Consider the following 19296-nt stretch of genomic DNA (forward strand, 5'->3'; position numbering starts at 1 on the left):
GATTTAAAACCTGGACAAATAAAAACAAAATCTATCTGGTTGGCTAGATACCACTACTTTTTTGCTTTTTGGTTAAATTTTAAAAACATTACTTTTACATTGTTATTATAAATATAAAATACTTTGAGGTACAGTACAATCCAGTCTGCAGTGCTTGTTTTTCCACTTATCATTTCTTGCTTTTTTGTCTTTTAAGTTTACATTTAACACAAAGGTAGGCTTGTTTTAACGCATGCCATTTTTTTATAGTTTTGTTTTTTTGCATGTCATTTATTTCTGTTTTTTTATGTAGCTTTGGCAAGTTTTTTGCTTTGAGTAATACATTTAGTTTCTATGGAGCCTTTTAACATCTGAACGGGGCAACAGATAAAAAAATGGCAGATTTTCATTTTTTTACAGCTTCTCTGCTCTCTTCTCGTCAATGTGAACTGTCCCTGTGGGATAATCCCATCTTTTTTTTTTTTTTTTTTTTTTACTTAGGATGAAAACCCTTGGGTTTGTGTGTTCTGAGTAATGAGAAGCCCATATGCCAAAGACAGCAGTCAAGCGTTTATATCTGTATGGGTAACGGTGCTTTCGCCCCAGTGACCTGCCCCTGGCACTTGCCACAGGGGGCTTTGACACTATCTGTCACTCAAACTCAGATGACCCCCTCCTCCTTTCTTAGGATTTACAATGCAAGTCTTGGTTAACTCATTACACCCCATACCCCGTCATCTCTGACTCCCAGTTTCCACACAAAGATGATATCTATATACGCATCCACTGGAGCACACTGCCTCCCTGTCTCTGCATGCATGTTGCATGTAAACCATAAATCCCATGTACTGTACAGTACATCTGCACGAATGGATTCAAGTTCCATTACACGTTAAGTTACAGGCGGCAGTTGTGGTTCCTTATTAAGCCGAGTTACAACCCTGTCTGAAGACTTCTAGTCTGCAGGATATTAATGAAGAGCAGCTTTAACAAGGAGCAGGTCAAGTCTCACATTAAAGCCTCTGCAGACTGCTTGTGAAAAGTGTGTTTTGTGTTAAAGAGTTAGAGTGCTGTGCTGCCCTCAGGGGCCTTTTAGAAACTTAAAAAAAATGACTGAGAGGTATTTCTAATAAATGTTATTATTTAGCCTTAGTAATTAATAATATGTATGATTCATAACATGTGATCAATGGCATGACGCTTTCATGAGCAACCCCTGTGCATTTACATTACATTTTCACACCGGCACAACAGGATCGAACACACAAGTGTGCTCAATGAAAACCTTCCCTGTCAAACACACACACGCACGCGCACGCACACACACACACACACACACACACACACAAACACACACACACACACACACACACACCGCCTGGCTATGAGTACCCTTGCCCCGACTGCTCCCTTGCAGCAGTCTCCATAGAAGTCAGGGAGACTGTCTGAGTGCTTTGTGTTTGCTGTAACACAGAGCCATCACTGTCAGAGCCATTGATTTGTCAACAACATAGTGATACACTGTAGATGGATAATGGCCCATCTTGTGCACAGTTGCTGCATTTTCTGGACAGCCAAGGATCATCTGCTGTTTTTTTTCTTCCTCTCTTTTCTTCCTCCTCCTCTTAAACCTTCCTCTCCCAACACACACACACACACACGCACACACACCTGCACACGCACACGCACACACACACACACTTTCAGTTTGAAAACAATAAAAGAAAACCAATGTGTCTTGTTCAGCTACTAAATAGCTGTCTGGTTTGTGTCTCCTGAGGTGGTTGCACATCAGTGGCTAGCCCATCTATCAGGCCAATGCATGGCCCTCACACCTCCAGGTGTAAAGATGATAAATACCCCACCTCCTGAAAAGGGCATGGAAAAAGATAGATAGATATGGAAAGAGAAAGACAGTTACGGATATCGAAACAACAAACTAAACCAACTGACAATGCTGATATGTGCTTGCTAATACTGTGTATGACCTGTTTAGAGTAAACATAATAATAATAATAATAATAATAATAGACCTTTGAAATATGACTGATTGGACACATGATCAAAATGCTGTATAATAACGATGTAAACTGAGACAAAATAATTACCGTTAGCAACCCAATTTACTAAATCACTAGTTTTCAACTAGCTAGTAGTTACCAAGAACTTAAGAAGGACTTTCCATACTTGGATTTATAGCTGGTACAACCCAGTCCAGGCTCCCTGTGCTCATTACCTATTCCCTCCACTGTTTGATTAAACAGTACCTTCCCCCAGTAGGCCTTATCTGAGCTGTCGCTACATGAAGGAGCTATCTGCTGTGTGACTGGCAGAATACTGCCTGCTGCCTCTGATAGCATTCCACTTTGGTTAGGTAAATAGGAACTTAACTGAACTGAGACTATTTAAACAGTCTAAATGTAAGGAGATTAAAACTGGACAAACAGTGGCTGAGCACAGGGATGCTTCGCTGCTAGTGCACTGCTGCAAGAATGAGAAACACACATGCAGGTGTGCGTGCGGCAAACACACATTTCAAAAAGTCAAACAGCAAAAGACACACAGAGCAAGAGGACACACAGCCTTTAGTTGTTTTTGATGCCTTGGTGCCCGCTCTTGACTTCCAATAATTTTCCATGCTTGCAAAAACTACGTACACACACGCACCGCACGCGCACACACCCACACACACACACACCACACACACCCACACACACACCACACACACACCACACACACAACACACACACACACACACAACCACAAGCCAGCAAGCAGGATGGACCTGGGGACAAGTTTCGCGTGACGCCCTCATATGTGAGCCAGTCCTCCCCTGCTCTGCCCACAGGCCTTTCCAGACTGGCCGTCGAGTCAGCGACCTACCCTGACTCTAACACTGTTGGCAGGGGCCCTAGAGACAGATGTTCCGTGCCACTGGCATGGTGCAGAAGAGGATATGGTACCCCGTGTGCAGTATATGTGTGCACAAAGACAGAGGGAGAGAGAGAGATAGAGAGAGAGAGAGAGAGAGAGAGAGAGAGAGAGAGAGAGAGAGAGAGAGAGAGAGAAGTGAGAAGAGAGAGAGAACTGCATGTTGAAGGTGGTTTGATGTTTGTAGTACACAGGAGTAAACTCCGTGGGGGCTGGTTGGTGGAGGAGGTGAGTGGGGGTTGTAAAAGGAGAAATAAATCAAGTCAAAGCAATTTGTGGCAATGGCTGCTGCAGTGTCATTAGGAATCCCGTCACGCAGCAGCTCCTCTGAGCAGTCAGCAGACGCAGGTTGACAGCAGGCCAAAGAGGAATTTTAATTTTCCCCCCTGTCTCATAGCTCCCACCTCACATACACATCTCCTAACTACTGGCCCAACCTGCCAATATTAGCCTTCAAACTCATCCTCAACACTGCTGGTCCCTCCTGGATTAAAGCCTTTTTCATTACCATAATAATACATGATCGCTGCAAAAATATGGTTACATCATTTTTAAAAGCATTACATTTTCTTGTAAAATTTCACTTGAGTGTCAAGACAAGCCAGAGATAATTCATCTTGTTTGCAGTACATCTTCTGGAACAGTGATTGTCAATATATTGAATACCACAGATCATGTCATTCAATATAATGATAATTAAAGAAGTTTCTTTCTTTATAAAACATATTATTTGGAATAGAAACAAATCTTTCATCACTTTATTTAACAAAGTTTTAAGATCTAGGTCCAGATTAAGTATCTACTGTATTAACTAGTTATTAACATCAACATGTTTGCAGTATGTTCAGACCAACTTGCCTGTATACAAAAATGCAACTGTGTTAGAATAGAATAGAAAAAGAAAATAGAAAAATGTGTATTTAAAAGTAACAGGTTTGAGACACGGCACAGAGCTGGTTTTATCTGATGATGTAATTGGCCGTGTTTATGTTATGCCCCAGTCTGCCTATCTAGCTCTACTTCAGTGCACAATATGATTTCCACCATTTCCTAAAATGGTTTCCAGACATGGTAAACATGTAAGAAGTTGCACCTTTCAGATGTGAGATGTAAACAATTCCGTGACAATATAATACATCCATGTCACAGAGATGTGAAGAAAAAAAAAAAGACGGCAGGTTTTTTTCACAATGATTCCGGATCACAGCAGTGTTGTTACCACCACAACAAGTAGAATGTAATAAACTGTCCTTAACTAAAAATGAATGACATGACTGAGGTGAAGTAATTCAATTCAATTACAGAAAACATTACATTGCATTTTTCCTTTAAAAACAAAAAAATCCCTTATATGTGATAGAGATAACATCTCTAATAGAAGCAGCGTACGGATGTGCTTCAAAACCAGAACCAGCAGATCCAAATCAGTGTTATGAGAGTATAAGCAGCACACTCGGAGAATGTGGTAATAACGCTGCCCGAGCCGAGCAGGGCAGAGTAATGCTGAACATTTCTCCTCTCAGCTGCCACTTTAATGAGCAGACAAAATGGCCACCGTTGAATAATTAATATGTGGGTCCATTAACAAGACATTAGAATGCATTCTATCTCTTATTGATTTTTTCCTGTCTTTTCTTTTTTTCTTTTTTTCGTTGAAAACTTTTACTCCATCCGTAGACCACTCTGCGTCTAGCGCTGGCGAGAATGAAATATGGCTGCTGCTGTTTAAATGTCAGCTTTGTAATTACACATGGAGCCACAAGCAGGGCCTGAGGGCCTCTGATTTATGGTCAGGCACTGATGGCAACAGCACAGACACATACAGACAAAATGCATTCACACATAAAACATCTCCTTTCCCCTTACGCATGCACACAAACAACCTAAACTCAAATCATGCCCCTTTTATTTACTATATAGAGTTCATCCATTAAGTTAATGTTTTCATGTATTAACAGTAGACCCAAGTGCAGTGATCCAATACTTATTATAAATTAATTTGTTTGTTCCTTACCCTTTAATGTATACCTGGAGTCTCAAGAGACCCTCAAATATAACATATATATATATATATATATATATATATATATATATATATATATATATATATATATATATATAATTTTTCTTAAAAAATCTATAATAATAAAAAAGTATGTATTTTTTGTGACTGTGATTTATGACTTCTGTGCTGACTACACTGTGTTTCGTATGTCACTAACAGTGAATACAGAAGCTTATCTGTAATACAATGCAAAATTTATATAAACAAAAAACACTGAAGGTTATGTTGAAAGATATCAATACATTTTGAAAATGACATTTGTTGGCAACTATTATTTGCAAAAACATGTTTCTTGTTGGTTTGTTAGTACTGTCTTCTGAAAAGTTTAAAGCAATGCTTATTTCATGTGTAGCTTAATTTGTGTTACTTCAGACCAGTGTTACTTAAGACCTGAGGTATGCACTGTAGCAATGTTTGGCAGAAGGGTTAAAAACCCCAAACCACATCCTGGTTACACACCTTTAGTGCTAAAACAAATAGTAAATGAATTGATCGAAAGAAAAATCTGATAAACCATTAATTGTTAACATCATATATCAAGCAAAACTGTCCAACCAAATCTGGTTCTAGCTTCTCAAAAGTGATGTGCTACTTTCTTGTGTTATAACATCGTAAATTAAACATATTTGGTAAAAAAAAAATCAAAAAACAAGCAACATGAAGAAGTCAGCTTTGACTTTGGTAAATTGTGTTGCATGCATTTTTCACTGTTCTGACACTCTATAGACTAAATGATTAATCAATGAATCTAAAAGTGATAACGTGATAATGAAAATGATAGTGTCAGCACTACACACCTTTATCTTTACAACTGCATCGATTCGGAAACTGATAAGTGTCACTCCTCTTGCCGGTGTCTGTTGGCCTTGTATAAAGTGTAACCTCGCTCCCCCCTTTCCTACTGCCAGTGCTTTTTGCTTAGCGGTCTAACACACTCTAGTGGCATGTGGGACACCCTGGTTCAATACACCCTCCCTTACGCTCTCTGCCCATCAGTCAGATTCTAGGCACAGATACCTGCTGGGAAAACCAATCTATATCTGAACGAATGGAGGAGGAGAGACGAGGCCAGATCAATGTACAGATATTGATACACGCAGCCATGCGAGGAGACTACACTCCTTCTGAACTCATTCTCTCTCTCACTGAAAAGATTAAGAATCGAGATGAACTGCTGAGTAAGGTGTGCGTGTGTGTGTGTAGATGACAAAAGAGACACTGTAACACACTGGCAGATACTACAGATAGAGCTGGGAGAAAGAGGAGAGATGAAGAAGGGAGTGGAGATGCATAGAGACACAGATTACCACCACAGAGCTCAGTAATGGTGTGAGGGGAGCACGTCAATAATAAATACCTCCCATTACACCATGGTGGACTGCTGCAGAAGGCTGTACAGCCCAACACCTGCTGACTCCCTGATCTTCCTCAAATTACACCTGATGCTCTCACACTGAGCCTTTGTGGACGACAACACACATTTACTGCGTCAAATACAGAGACGTACGGCACAGCTACGCACAAAATCAGACAAAGCTGCAGCACTGGATTCATTTTCCAGCACAGTGCAGAGGTTGAGCGTCAGGGTTTGATCCCCTCTGACGACTCCCTGTTGGGCTCTGGATTTTTTTTTAGGGCCCTCCCCCCCTCCCTCTCTTCAAAGAGACAAGGCTTGACATCCAGGTGTTTTATAGTATTTGTAGCTCTGATCATCCATCAAGCCGATCGATCACTCTTCCAGCAGCTTTTATTAATGATCTTGTCAGCCAGCCCGCTCTCGGGTGCAGGCGCTTGTCCAGGATGATAGATCATTAGCTAGTCTGCCTGCTATTTATTCTCTCATGACCTTGTCTCTCTCCATTGTTGAGTGGGCCGAGTTATGAGAGCTAGAACATGATAATTCACTATTGATTGTGCATTTTTTCCCTAAAAAAGTTTATTAACTGTGTTCAAGTGCAAAGACACAGACAGTGGTGGAAAACGTTATAGTTTTAGTGTTATATTAACATACCTTTGGATCATTATTACTGAAGTCTGGCTCAACCGATGTACATTGTTGGAATAAAGCCGTGACAATTGCGCCGGATGTTCCTCCCCTCTTGCTATCGCTGCTATCGATAGATAGGCGGTGTAGCTAGACCATACTGAAGAGCTGACAAAGTGATGTGGAGATAGGTCTGGCAATGCAAGACTATTATTGTTGTATTAACATTTATGCTGTATTTTGTGAGCTGATTACCACAACATATACTGTTGGGGAGTTCAATTTCTCACAGTACATCATATGTACTAAGGAGAACATGTTTTCTATGTAAAATCTGAAAATTAACATGTAACTGCCAGATGTGATGGTGCATTATCTCCATCTGAAATGTAGAAAAATAATGTTACACAAAAGGGAAATACTTAAGTGAAGTATGTTAAAGTTGTACTTAAGTACAGTCAAACTGTACTCAGTTACTTTCCCCCACGACTGCAGCAGAGTAAATATGGAGGCTAGCTCGATTTGTGGTCACTTTAATAAAAAAAAATAAAAAAAAACATCACAGAAAGTGAGACAAACATAATTTACAGAGTGTAGTAAGGGACAGACAGGAAAAGAAAGGGGAAAAAAAGAGCGATAGGGACAGAAAGAGGTCAACAGAGAAAAAGGCAAAGAGGAGGAACGAAGCCCGAGGCTGAGCCAGTGAGGTGTAAGTAGCTTTAGAATAAACATGAGCTCCATGTAAACAACCTGCCACTACAAGCATCAGTTACGCACCCACACAGACCTGGTGGGGTTCTGCATTCACTGATGTGTTTGTATGCATGTGTACTGTATACTCAGGGTGTCCCTGGGGCGGAAGAGCCTTGCCTGTCATCCTCCCATCACTCCTCCCTCTACCCATTTACATCCACATAGCCTGTCATGTTGATCAAGTAGCTAAAGGCCCGAAAGCCTTTTGTGATTGTCAAAAGTGTACACATGCGAATGTTTGACTGTATAATTGTAGCCTGTTGTTCGGCTTGTGACTGCAATGTACAACAGAGCAGCAGTGTCTAAGTTCTCTCAAAATTCAGAGGCTACTGTGTTTCTTTGGCTCATTACTTCTGTCTGACCTGTTTATTATGCAGTCAGTGTTCAAAGAGAAGAGGGAGGAACTTCTTTCTGCTCCAGAATCATTCATGATGGACGGCTTTCATGTTCACAGCAGAATGACGGGCAGACTGAGACCTCTGTGGAGTCAGAGTGACAGTGGATGAGCTTCAAAAGAACATCCTGTATTCACAAGTCCAAATGCAAATTACATTACTTCAGTGTTGACCTTTCTGCATTGTGTGAATATAACATGTAAGTACATTCCTAAATTGTTGTGTCTATATAGTCACCTGGGACTCTCGGTTTCCCCCTGCGCTGTCTTTTTAGTACTTATTTTTAGATTAAATGAATCTCTCTCTCTCTATAATATACAAGTAATATCTATAGATATATATATAATATATCTATATATATATATATATATATATATATATATATATATATATATATATATATATAAAATTCTCTTAAACTTCTCAAGTCTCACTTAAACTCCCTCGCTCTTTGTAACTAATGACTTTGCTTAAAATATAGTTTTTATATAATGCTCAAATAGTTCCTAATTTTAGGAAATGCTTTATTGCAGAGAGTTAGATGAGAGAATCATTGCTGTCTGTGGGCAGAAGGATTATGTTATATCTGTAACACACCCTGGAGGTTAAACCATTGAAGATCAGCTGGTGTTCAGTTGCTCTTTAATTTCTTTTATTCCAAAGCACTGTGTGACTTTTGTTTTAACATTTCTATGTAGCTAGATAGTTCATATCTGTCCCCGTGTTGTTTGTTTCACTTATGACTTAATTGACTGCCCATTGATCTCTGTCAGCCCTGTGACGAAGTTGCAAACTGTCAAGTTTTTCTGTCTGCCTTCAACCAGGAGTATGCTGGGATAGGATTCTGAAGAGCGGATAGAGAAAATGAATCAATGATTGAATGAGCTGGCATTCAATCAGTGTGCTTGATGTAATAAAAAAATTTCACTTTGAAACGTAATATTGTTTCAATCCTTTGTTGGCTTGTGATGCCAGCTGGCTCCTGTTATAACCTAATGTGTTCATCGTCTGAACAGGAAGCTAAAGTAGTCTAGAAAATAAATAAATATGATCTTGCCGGCAGGCTTACGTTAAAAAAAAAACTGTGACAAACTAAAAAGACAACAAAACAACATGACAATCTTACTCTCCTGTCATCTTTTTATAACATCACCTAGTTCTTTTAAACCTTTGCCATTCTACCCAAGCTCTCCATGTGTCTTGAACACATAAACAACCTCACCAGTGTCCCCTATAACCCCCCTTCCAAGACCCTGGGGCCCAATAAGCAGCCATCTGCAGACAACCTCTTCCACCACGCTCCAGCAAACAGGCAGGGAGTGTTTGAATGTGTGTTTGAGAGAGGGAGGTGGATGTAGTTCAAGGGCACGAGTACTCCATCAAGCTTGAGTCCAGGGAATATCCACCAGCTTCCCCTCCCCTTTTGTGCACCAGGGAGGCACTGGAACCCGTCCTGAGTGCCCCTTGAACACTCAAACCTACACCTACAGTAAAGTGTAACTATTACTGCACACCAGTTCTTCAGTTTTGATTTTGACCCTCTGCTGCTAGCTGCAGCTTCGGCATGGCAGCTTCAGCCTTTCTGCCAGTGGCCCTGGCCAACTCCCAGCCTTGGCGTGGGTGGTTAGGTGGGGCAATGGGGGGATTTGGGGGCACTGAAGCTCTCCTCTAGTGCTCTTGTAGCCCTGCCTGCTCATCCATCCTAGCCTGCCAGCCCACAGATCGATAGCTTTGCTCTCTTAATCAGGTCTCTGGTGACTGTGGGCGGACAAGTGTGTATATGTGTGTGGGTGTGTGTAGACAGTAGCTTGTATTGGCTGGGGATTGCCCTTGTGTTTCTTTCCATCTTCAGTTCTGTGACTGTTCATCTTGACTGTTTAGCACAACTGAATTATAGTGCCTTTCTTCAGTATATCTTTTGCATATCACTTGTTCAAAACCCTATGTTTACTTTCTTCTACGTCTACATTTGTCTTCTTTCAACTTCCTCGAGCCAGCTCTTGTTAAGGCTCCATTTCCTCTGAGTGTTTTATGTTTTTTTCACCTCTCTGTGCCTTTTTTCATCCAACTCTTCACACATTCTTTGCCTACACTGGCAGCACGCCAGTGCTCATTCAAAAGGAGTCCTCAGAGTCACGTTGGTCCCGGTGCTGCTGCAATCTGTTTTGACTTGAGATGAGGACAGAAGAGGTGGAAGTATTAGAGAAATTGAGATGAGAAAGGATGAGAGGTGAGAAGAGCGAGCAGAGCAAGAGGGTTAGTCAGATGGAGTGCGGGGCATCCAGCTGTGGTGTTGTACCTTGCTGGAAAATCCGCCTTCAGGCTCTCTTCACACCTGTACAACCACAGACGCAAGCACGCACGCACAAAAAAAACCTGCTTAATGCGAAATTATTTTATAAAACTTTTTAATTTCAGTTATAAAATGATCTGTAATTTCAAATGCACCAGTGTGCGTACAATTCCAAGGACCTGATATTAACAGTGTTTTCTAACTGAACTGCCACATTATTTTGTTTAATGCAGGAGTAATTAACCATGATTCTAGAAACCATCACTCGCAATTTACACAAACAAAACATCAGATACCAGTATGTATGAGTGCTCAAATCACTTTAACCAATAGGTATTGCTGTGTTTAAGTATTTTTGTACTATATGTTAATCTTTATAGTACACCGTTTATGCAGTTAGTATACAAGAAATTAACAAACTGGGGGCGACCTGTGGCTCACCCAGTAAAAAAGCGTGCACTCCATATAGGCTGAGTCTTTTGCAGCGGTCCAGGTTTGAGTCCGACCTGCGGCCCATTGCTGCGTGTCATCACCCATCTCTCTCTATCCACTGTCACTATCTTATAGGGGAAAAATTCCTTTTTAAAGAAATCAACAAACTGTACCAAAAGCCAGATAAAAATAACTTTTTTTTAAGCATACTTACTTTTGTCATGTTTCCAGTGTGAACATACAAAAGTACATACTTTAGAATTGCTTATGATTCATAATCATAATTCACATACAACAGTTTTGTATTATGGAACAGCAAACCCTGAAAATTGGTTCATATTAGGTCTGTCACATCCATGTTGGTTAGTTTGAATTCTAAGCACTTTTTTATTAATGCAACTTAAAATAATTGTGACTTTTTCTTAATAAACTCAGTTGAAATTTGGACACACATTTCCAGACCTCTCTTACACCCTAACTGGTTAACAATGCTTGATATAATTTGCATTCCATTTAATAGAATTACCTTTGTTGCAGTGCTCATAGTTGTGATTAAGTTAAAGGTTAAGTAATTTCCCATGCAGTGATTTTCCATTAATTTGTATTTCCTCTTTCCATTTGTCTGTGAGGTTTATCTGATTTAAGGACCAGATGGAAGCAGCCAGGACATCTGAAGTTCTTTACAAACACTGTATGTTGCCACACATATCGAGGGGTTCCAGTCATGGGAAGAAGTGTCGCAGGAGGTCTTTCTTGTTGACCTTACCCATCTGATTCCTTGGCATCGTCTCCACCAGCACCAGGCCTGTGGGAATGGTGTAGGGCACCATGTGCTCCCTGCAATAAACACAGACGTTGATACAGTGAAGACTGTTTACTGCAGAAAGGAAGATAAACACAGACAGGCATGCACAAAAAACACAACCCTGATCAATGTGCACATATGGATGGGAATATGCACACAGACACATATGCAACAACGGAAAAAAACAATTGCTAAACAAAGACTAGCCCTGTGGCAGAGTAGTCGAGATAAGAAAAGAAATGTCCTTCATACACTCTACAGCTCTCCTCCCTAATATCCCCAATTTGCCTTCGAGACACAGACAATTCCCTTCATACAAAACAATATAATCGCTGTGAGATGAAACAAAACAAAAAAAACAAATAATAAAAGGAAAAACAGAAGGCTGGGATAATTAAAAGTGTTTCATTTTTTTTGGTTTTGAGTGTACGGTTGTTACGTCAAGTCTTGAAGCCCGGAGCTTTTCTATTATCTTCTAACCTAGTTTGTTTGTTTGTTTGTGCCTGAGTGTGTGTGCGTTTGTGTGTGTGTGTTCCTGTTTGCATGCTTGTGGTGCGCGCAAGCATAATGACTCATACTGCTGCCATCAAACAACTCCTTTCAGCAGATGTCTCCGTCTCTTTGACTCAGTGAGTATAGTGTGAGCGAGTATACAGTATGTGCATACATACAAGTCTCTGTAATGGGGCTTGCTCGTGTCACCAATTTCTCCAGGGCAGTGTGTTGGTGTGTGTGTGTGTGTGTGTGTGTGTGTGTGTGTGTGTTTAAAACAGTATGAGGCGCAGAGGGTGTGATAGAGATTCAGACTGACAGCTGAAGCCAGGGCACTGAAGAGTGAGCATCCATCTACTTGTTTATGTCTCCTTTTATCTCCCTCTCTCTCTCCCCTACACCGTGGCCTCATCAGTAGGCTGTGTGCTGGCATTGCCTGTCTGCCGGCAGCACCCATGGCTGCAAACACTGTGTGGATAAGAGTGTGTGTGTGCGCAAGTGTGTGTTAACCTGGGTCACAAGCAGCAGTGGTAATCCACCATGCTGGACCAGCAAGCCACAGCAGTAGGATCTAAAACCCCCTCACCATATGGGGCCCACTGCTGTGTGACACACACACACACACACACACACACACACACACACACACACACACACACACACACACACACACACACACACACACACACACACACAATTCAGAGATGTGAATACATGATAGTGGTGGGTGGTAGAAAAATAATATAGAAGACTAAAACAGATGGTGGGAAAGTGAAGAAAAAAAGTGGACATGAATTAGACAAAATTCTATGTAGCGGGTGAGTAAAAGAGAAGGAAAATAAAAAAAAGAAGAGGAGGGTTTGTGCCTTCAGTCACTCTAAAGTTTAGGGCTGCATGCCTCCACCAACTATGTGCGTTAGACAAAATAAACTCTACTGACATTTAGAAAGGGCAGGAAAAAACAACTGTTAGCACATAAGACAAAGCCCTCCATAACAATCATTTGTTCGTTCCCTCCACATCTTCCTCTTTTTCATCTCCCGTCTTTCCTTCAGCGCCCCTCATTAGTCCATCTCTGGCCTCTCTTTCTCTCACATCCCTTCCCATTGATCTGAGGACTCCGGGGCCGGTCACTGGGGATGTGTGTGCTGAACGGCACAGTCTGCAATTGGAGTCTGCTAAAAGACTGACAAAGAGCTGTGGAAATTGTCTTCTTCAATCAGTGTAATAAGATTTAACCAAGACCAGGTCAGCACTCCTTTGTATTAATGGAATATGGAACTCTTTTTTTGTTTTGTTGAATCCAGGATCGTGGATTGATTGTACGTTATTCCGGTCAGTCTCCACTAGTGGTACTGGTTGGAGACCACATGCTGACTGAAGGTTTATAATACTATGAGAACAAATTTTACTAAGCAATTATAAACTCTAATTGTACCAGCAATGTGAACTTGCGGTGCTGCAAAAGTTGAGCTAGGTTCAAACTTACACCTTTTTACCAGAATTAAAGGTGATCTAAGCAATGTTGGTTGATGTCACTTCTTGTTGATGTTCGAAGTATTGTTTAACAAAACAGAGGCTAGCTCGCCCCCTCCCTCCTCCTCATCCCTCATCCCCCAACCCCCAACCCGAAATCCTTCTTGTCGGTTATTGGCTGGTACACTGTTTATGTTTGTGGTGCAGGTTGGCGCAGTTTGTCTACAGAAACCACATTTTTTAAAGTGTGTTCAGGAGACAGGCAGCTAGCGGATAGTGAGGAGATGTGTGCTGTATGTGACAAAAAAGTTATAGCCCAAAAAATGTGTGACATCACTTAGAGCACCTTTAATGAAGTCGTTGTGTTTTTTCATGCAGTAATGAAAACAACCTGTGACTGAAGGATGCAGGTCTATGCCCAAATTTGCACGCATCTTCCCCACTTCAGTGCATGTGAGCAAAATACTGGAGCCCACACTAACCCTGTAGCATACCCTCCACAGAGAAAAGGTCACTTAATAATCTGTTATAAAACCATGTGACAAATTTATCATTCTGAAAAGCAAGAATACATAAGATGCCACACAGATTTAGATTAGATTAGATTTATTTACAACATGCAGTGTCTACTAAGGAGAGATTATCTAACAGTCACAGTACCTTGCCCAGGTCTTCAACTCTGGCAGCGTCAAACTCTGCCCTTTCTTCAGCTGCACCACTGCGGTGACTTTCTGACCCCAAGTGGCATCTGGGGCCCCTATCACAGCCACATCTGGAAGAATAAAAATCACACCAGTCAGACATGTTGTTGTTAAGTTTCAACTGCCCAATTTCTTTCATCTTGCAGTGCAGTGCTTAAGTATTAGGACACTGCTACATGTATTGTTGTATTGTCTCTGTACTTCAGCACAGTTAGATTTAAAACAAAACAATGACATAAGTTAAAATTGCTGACTTTTATCTTTAAGTAGAGGGTATTTGCATGCCCATCAGATGAACATTGTAGGAAGTGTTGTCCTTTTTATAGATAGTCTATGAATTTTAGGGGACAGTCAAGAACATTCCACTGTTTAGTCATTAAAATCTGTATTAAATTTAGTCCGACAAGTGTTCATTTAATATTGATGTGAGTATATGAATGCCCTCAAATTCCTTGACACTTTAACTCAATGTGCTATGAAGCCAAAATAAAGACAAATGTATTCCTGTCCTAGCTACAAACTAAACCTGTACAGCACACTTACCTATGATGTCTGGATGAGCCAGTAGGTGACGCTCCACCTCGAGTGCACTGATCTTGTAGCCACCACTCTTGATGATGTCAACACTGCTGCGGCCCTTAATCCAATACACCCCGTCTTTATAGACCGCGATGTCACCTAAAAGACATAGAAGAAGAGAGGCATTACCAAATAATTAAGAAAGGAAAGGAACTTTTTTTTTAATGAGCAGGTTAGAAAAGGGATAGATTGATTGAAAATAAATTGTAAAATTATTTTGTGTTTTTAAACAAGACTGAGTCTGCGGCCATGGTAGCGGCTCTGTGAGGCTGTACCAAGACACGGTGGTGGTGCATTTAGCTCCATGGTGCTTTGAGCTAGCTTCTTAGCATTTTACCCTCTTATTGTATTCTCTTTTATTAACTGAAGCATATGTGTGGTCTTCAGTAAATAACCTGTCACTGAACACCACAACACAAGGAATTGATACTGGATTTCACAAGGAAATGCAACACAGCAAAGACAGCACTTCCTGAGACTGCAACACAGAGAGGAAGCTACTGGTGGATTTTTAACGGGCGACCATTGAAAGCTTACTGACATACTGCATTTCAGTGTGGTACGTGAGCTGCTCTGATAAAAAAGATAAGATAAGAAAGTGCTCAAGAGAGTGATGAAGGCTGCCGAGAAAATCACATGCTGCCCACTGCCCTCTCTTTAGGACACCCTACCTCAACAGAGCCACTAACATCCTACATGACTTTAGCCACCCTGGTGGACAGTTTTTTCCCACAAGCAATTTGCACATTAAATGAGAAATAAACAATAAGCACTTTTATCCACTAATGCTGCTATGCACCTGCACTTTACGTTACAATATGCAATACGAATTATTTACTATTTTACTACTTAATATTTTTACTATTTACTCAATATTTGATCCTTTTAACATCTTCGCTCTGGATCATAGTTTAATTTGTTTTTAGCGATGACACCACAGAGTAGCACTTTAAATTCCATTGTATGTACTGTACATACAATTACAAAGTCCAATCTGATTTTAATATTCTGAGCTGCGCTTGCAAAAGACAACCTAACGTCCTATAATTGCAATGAATGTTTCACAACAACTTTTGGATTTGTGAGGAAAAATCTGGGGAAAAACCAATTAAACTATACAAAAAAAACAGCACATATAAGTAACATTCATATCACCTCCATGACTAGATTTAAGGAATGTAGGGTAAGGAAACTTGGTGTGTGTGTTTGTGTGTGTGTGTGTGTGTGTGTAAGCATGCATACATGTGTGTTTGAGACAGGGAAAGTCAAAGTGCAGTGGATGGATGAGTGTTGAATCCCCCCACATCATCCTCCAGACACTCACACACCCACACCTGTCCCCCAGACAGGTGTGGGGGACGATGAGTATAGTATGTGGGATGAGGGGCTCAGCTGGGCTGGGGCATGACGAGCAGAGGAAATAGGTCAGTATGGATGAGTGAAGAGAGACGGAGGAGAAAAATGGACAGAGGAGAGAAGGAAAAGAAAGGAAAAGCAGGAACAGAATGGTGTCCTTTTGGATTATTACAGGTGGTTTGTCCACAGCTGCGACCAAGGAGGGAATGGATGTGCGTGCGTGCGTGTATGTACGTATGTATGTGATATGCTGTAGTTAAGTTTGAAAGGTTGAATACAGGGGGTGGACTGAGGGCTCAACAAAGTACATATTACAACTGAGACCAGTTTATCTGCAGGATGGATGAGTTGTATTGTATGGATATTGTAGTTATAGACCCTATTTAGACATACAAGATATGTTATTTTTCCACCAGGACTAAATACCTGGCACTGTGGAAAAACACTTAGACCACAGTGCAGGGGAGATGACATTTACAGAAATTATAGTTTGTTTAAATGAAAATAGAATAAAATACTAGAAATACTTCCCAATACCACTGATAATGAAATACAAACTAATACTACAACACACTTACTTTGGTTAGTCATGAAAGTAATAGTTCGACATTTTGCATAATACACTTATTTACTGCAGTATCGATTTCCTTATTTAACTAGTGTATTTCCCAAAACTTTGAACTATTCCTTCTTTTTTTATTAGGGAGGGGTGCCACTGGGATAGGTTCCACCAGGTTAGGCAGACACTATAGCAGGAAAACAGTCTATACCTGAAATATGGAAACAACAACAGAAAAAGACTGGCCCTTGCTCACTTTGAATCAACACGATAAAACATTTTTGGAGATTTTATGTTTTGATGGTGGTGTGTTTTTACAGCCATCTTCCCTCTGTCCTCTACCTCCTCATTTAATCTCATTTGTTCTCTCCTCTAACCCTGTATCTCTCTCCATCCATCTCACATTTTTGTCTCCTTTTTCAGTGTCAGCCAGACACACACAACTATGTTTATCTTTTTATTTTTTATTGTTTCATCCTTGCCCTCCATTTTTTTTCTCACTACCTCTGGAGAATCTCTCATCACATCTCCTGTTTCCACATCTCCACCCATCTTCCCTGTCTCTTCGTCCCCCTATGCCTCTCCGCTTCAGCATCAATAGAGGGCCCATCTGTTCCCATACATCACGCACTTCATTTCAGTTTATTAGCTGGGATAAATCATAAATATTTCATTATACATCACGGGCGGCTGTCGCCTGCACACCGACAATTTATCACCGCTGCCCTCTCTGCTGGCTTGCCACGGCGGCTATAAGCTTTCCAGTCTATTAAACAAGATTGATACAGTGTGTAAATTTAGATATTGGGAATTTCTTCACAGACCACTGCTCCACACTGATAGGCCAGGGTAACAGGGGAGGGGAGGGAGGATGGCGGGAGAGAGCAGAGGAAGGGTGTAGAGGAGCTTGGTTGGGTGTTAACACCACTAACAGGGTAGTTACAGTTTCCCCAATTCACCTTATCTTTTGGATGAGGCAAAAAAAGAAAACACACTGTAGGAATAATTTGGTCACAGCAATGTAGCTCTCTCATCTTATGCAAATAGAAATGGGGAAAAGAGCAGTTTACATGCACATTGATAAGCATTTGGCCACAAATGTTTAAGCGTGTAGGAAGAAAACAGCATTAATGAGGCAATGTTTGACAAAGGGGTTGAAAGGAAACACTCAACATACTTGAATTGAGTTTGAAGTATTTATACAGGACTCTTTGACCTTGTCTCTTTCAGGAGGAGGATAAACGAGGGAAAGAACAGCATGTTTGGAGAGAGGCACAAGTGGGAATAATGATTGGAGAACACAGACTGATAAAGGAGGAAAGAAGAGCGGGAGAGAGATTGTTGGGAACTGTGTTACTAGGACGTACACTTACACACAAGCTTGTACACATACACGCACTGTATGTACACACGCATGCATGCATGCATGCACGCACGCACGCACGCACGCACGCACACAAACACTACTTCAGGCATCAGAGACTCTCTGCCATTATGTGTTATGGCGTCGGAGGCAGATATGGCCGAATGGCTTTCTTAATTAAAACGATAAGAAGCCTAATTGCACTGGGCTTTCATCTCATTCTGAGGCATTAAAGAAAGTGGAGGCACACAGTGTGGAAAAAAGAAAGAAACAAAAACAGATCAAGACTTTAACTGGAGGACGGAGGGCAGAGAAAACTTCCATCACGCTTTTTATAAAACAAGAAAATGACATGGCTCGACAGAAAACTTCGTTCTGTTACAGAGTAATTTAAATTTCTTAACATGAACACTAAATTATTTTAAGCCATTAATTGCGCAGAAAAGTGTGTTTCTACAACAATTTTTCAGAGTAACACAAAAAAACTATGACAAATGTCGATCCAGAGTGACGTAAAAGTCATGTGAATTCTGATATGACTCAGATAGAGTCTATCTATCTGATATGTTCAGATAGAAGACACATTACAAAAAGTGTACTAGATTTAAGACCACATGTGAAACTGGCCCAAATCAGAATTGAAAAGATCAGATCAGATGTGATTTGTGCTTTTCACACTGCTATGAAAAAACCCCTGATCTGAGTCACATAAAAAAAATGTTCAGATTTGGGCCACCTTTGCCTGCAGTCTGAACGTAGCCATAGTCTGGCCATGTTGCTATGCTTAGACATAAAGCGTGTGAAAGAAAAGGGCAGAGTGTGACATGTGACAAAGGCCAAGATCACAAAAACACTCCAGCCTGTCTGCCACTAGCGTCGCTTGAAGTAGAGAGAATCAACTAAAATGCACAAAAACATTTTTTTTGGTAGCGGTGACAGTCCCATAACAGATTTCTGGTGCTACTGAAATAAATAGAAAAAACTGTTATGTGAGTGTTTGTAACTGAAGTCTGACCTTGATGAAAGTAACGCATACTTGTATTTTGTGTGCACACGCCACTCAATTTTTGAGATGAGGCCAGCATGTAGCCTCCTGTAAAGTCCACACTTTTATCAAAATTATCACCTCATTC

General features: G+C 40.8%; 1 protein-coding gene across 1 annotated transcript in view; it reads right to left on the reverse strand.

The window, feature by feature from the left end:
- Nucleotides 1–10517: 10517 nt before the first annotated feature.
- acsf3 (acyl-CoA synthetase family member 3) overlaps nucleotides 10518–19296 on the reverse strand; it is a gene marked incomplete at its 5' end in the record, with an annotated part of 42071 nt that continues 33292 nt past the window's right edge. The window contains 3 exon segments of the mRNA XM_032517217.1: nucleotides 10518–11669; nucleotides 14266–14377; nucleotides 14850–14984. Coding sequence (XP_032373108.1) covers nucleotides 11555–11669; nucleotides 14266–14377; nucleotides 14850–14984 — 362 coding nt within the window. The 3' untranslated portion in view covers nucleotides 10518–11554.

This window comes from Etheostoma spectabile, chromosome 1, assembly GCF_008692095.1.
Source record: "Etheostoma spectabile isolate EspeVRDwgs_2016 chromosome 1, UIUC_Espe_1.0, whole genome shotgun sequence".
Classification (NCBI taxonomy): Eukaryota; Metazoa; Chordata; class Actinopteri; order Perciformes; family Percidae; genus Etheostoma; species Etheostoma spectabile.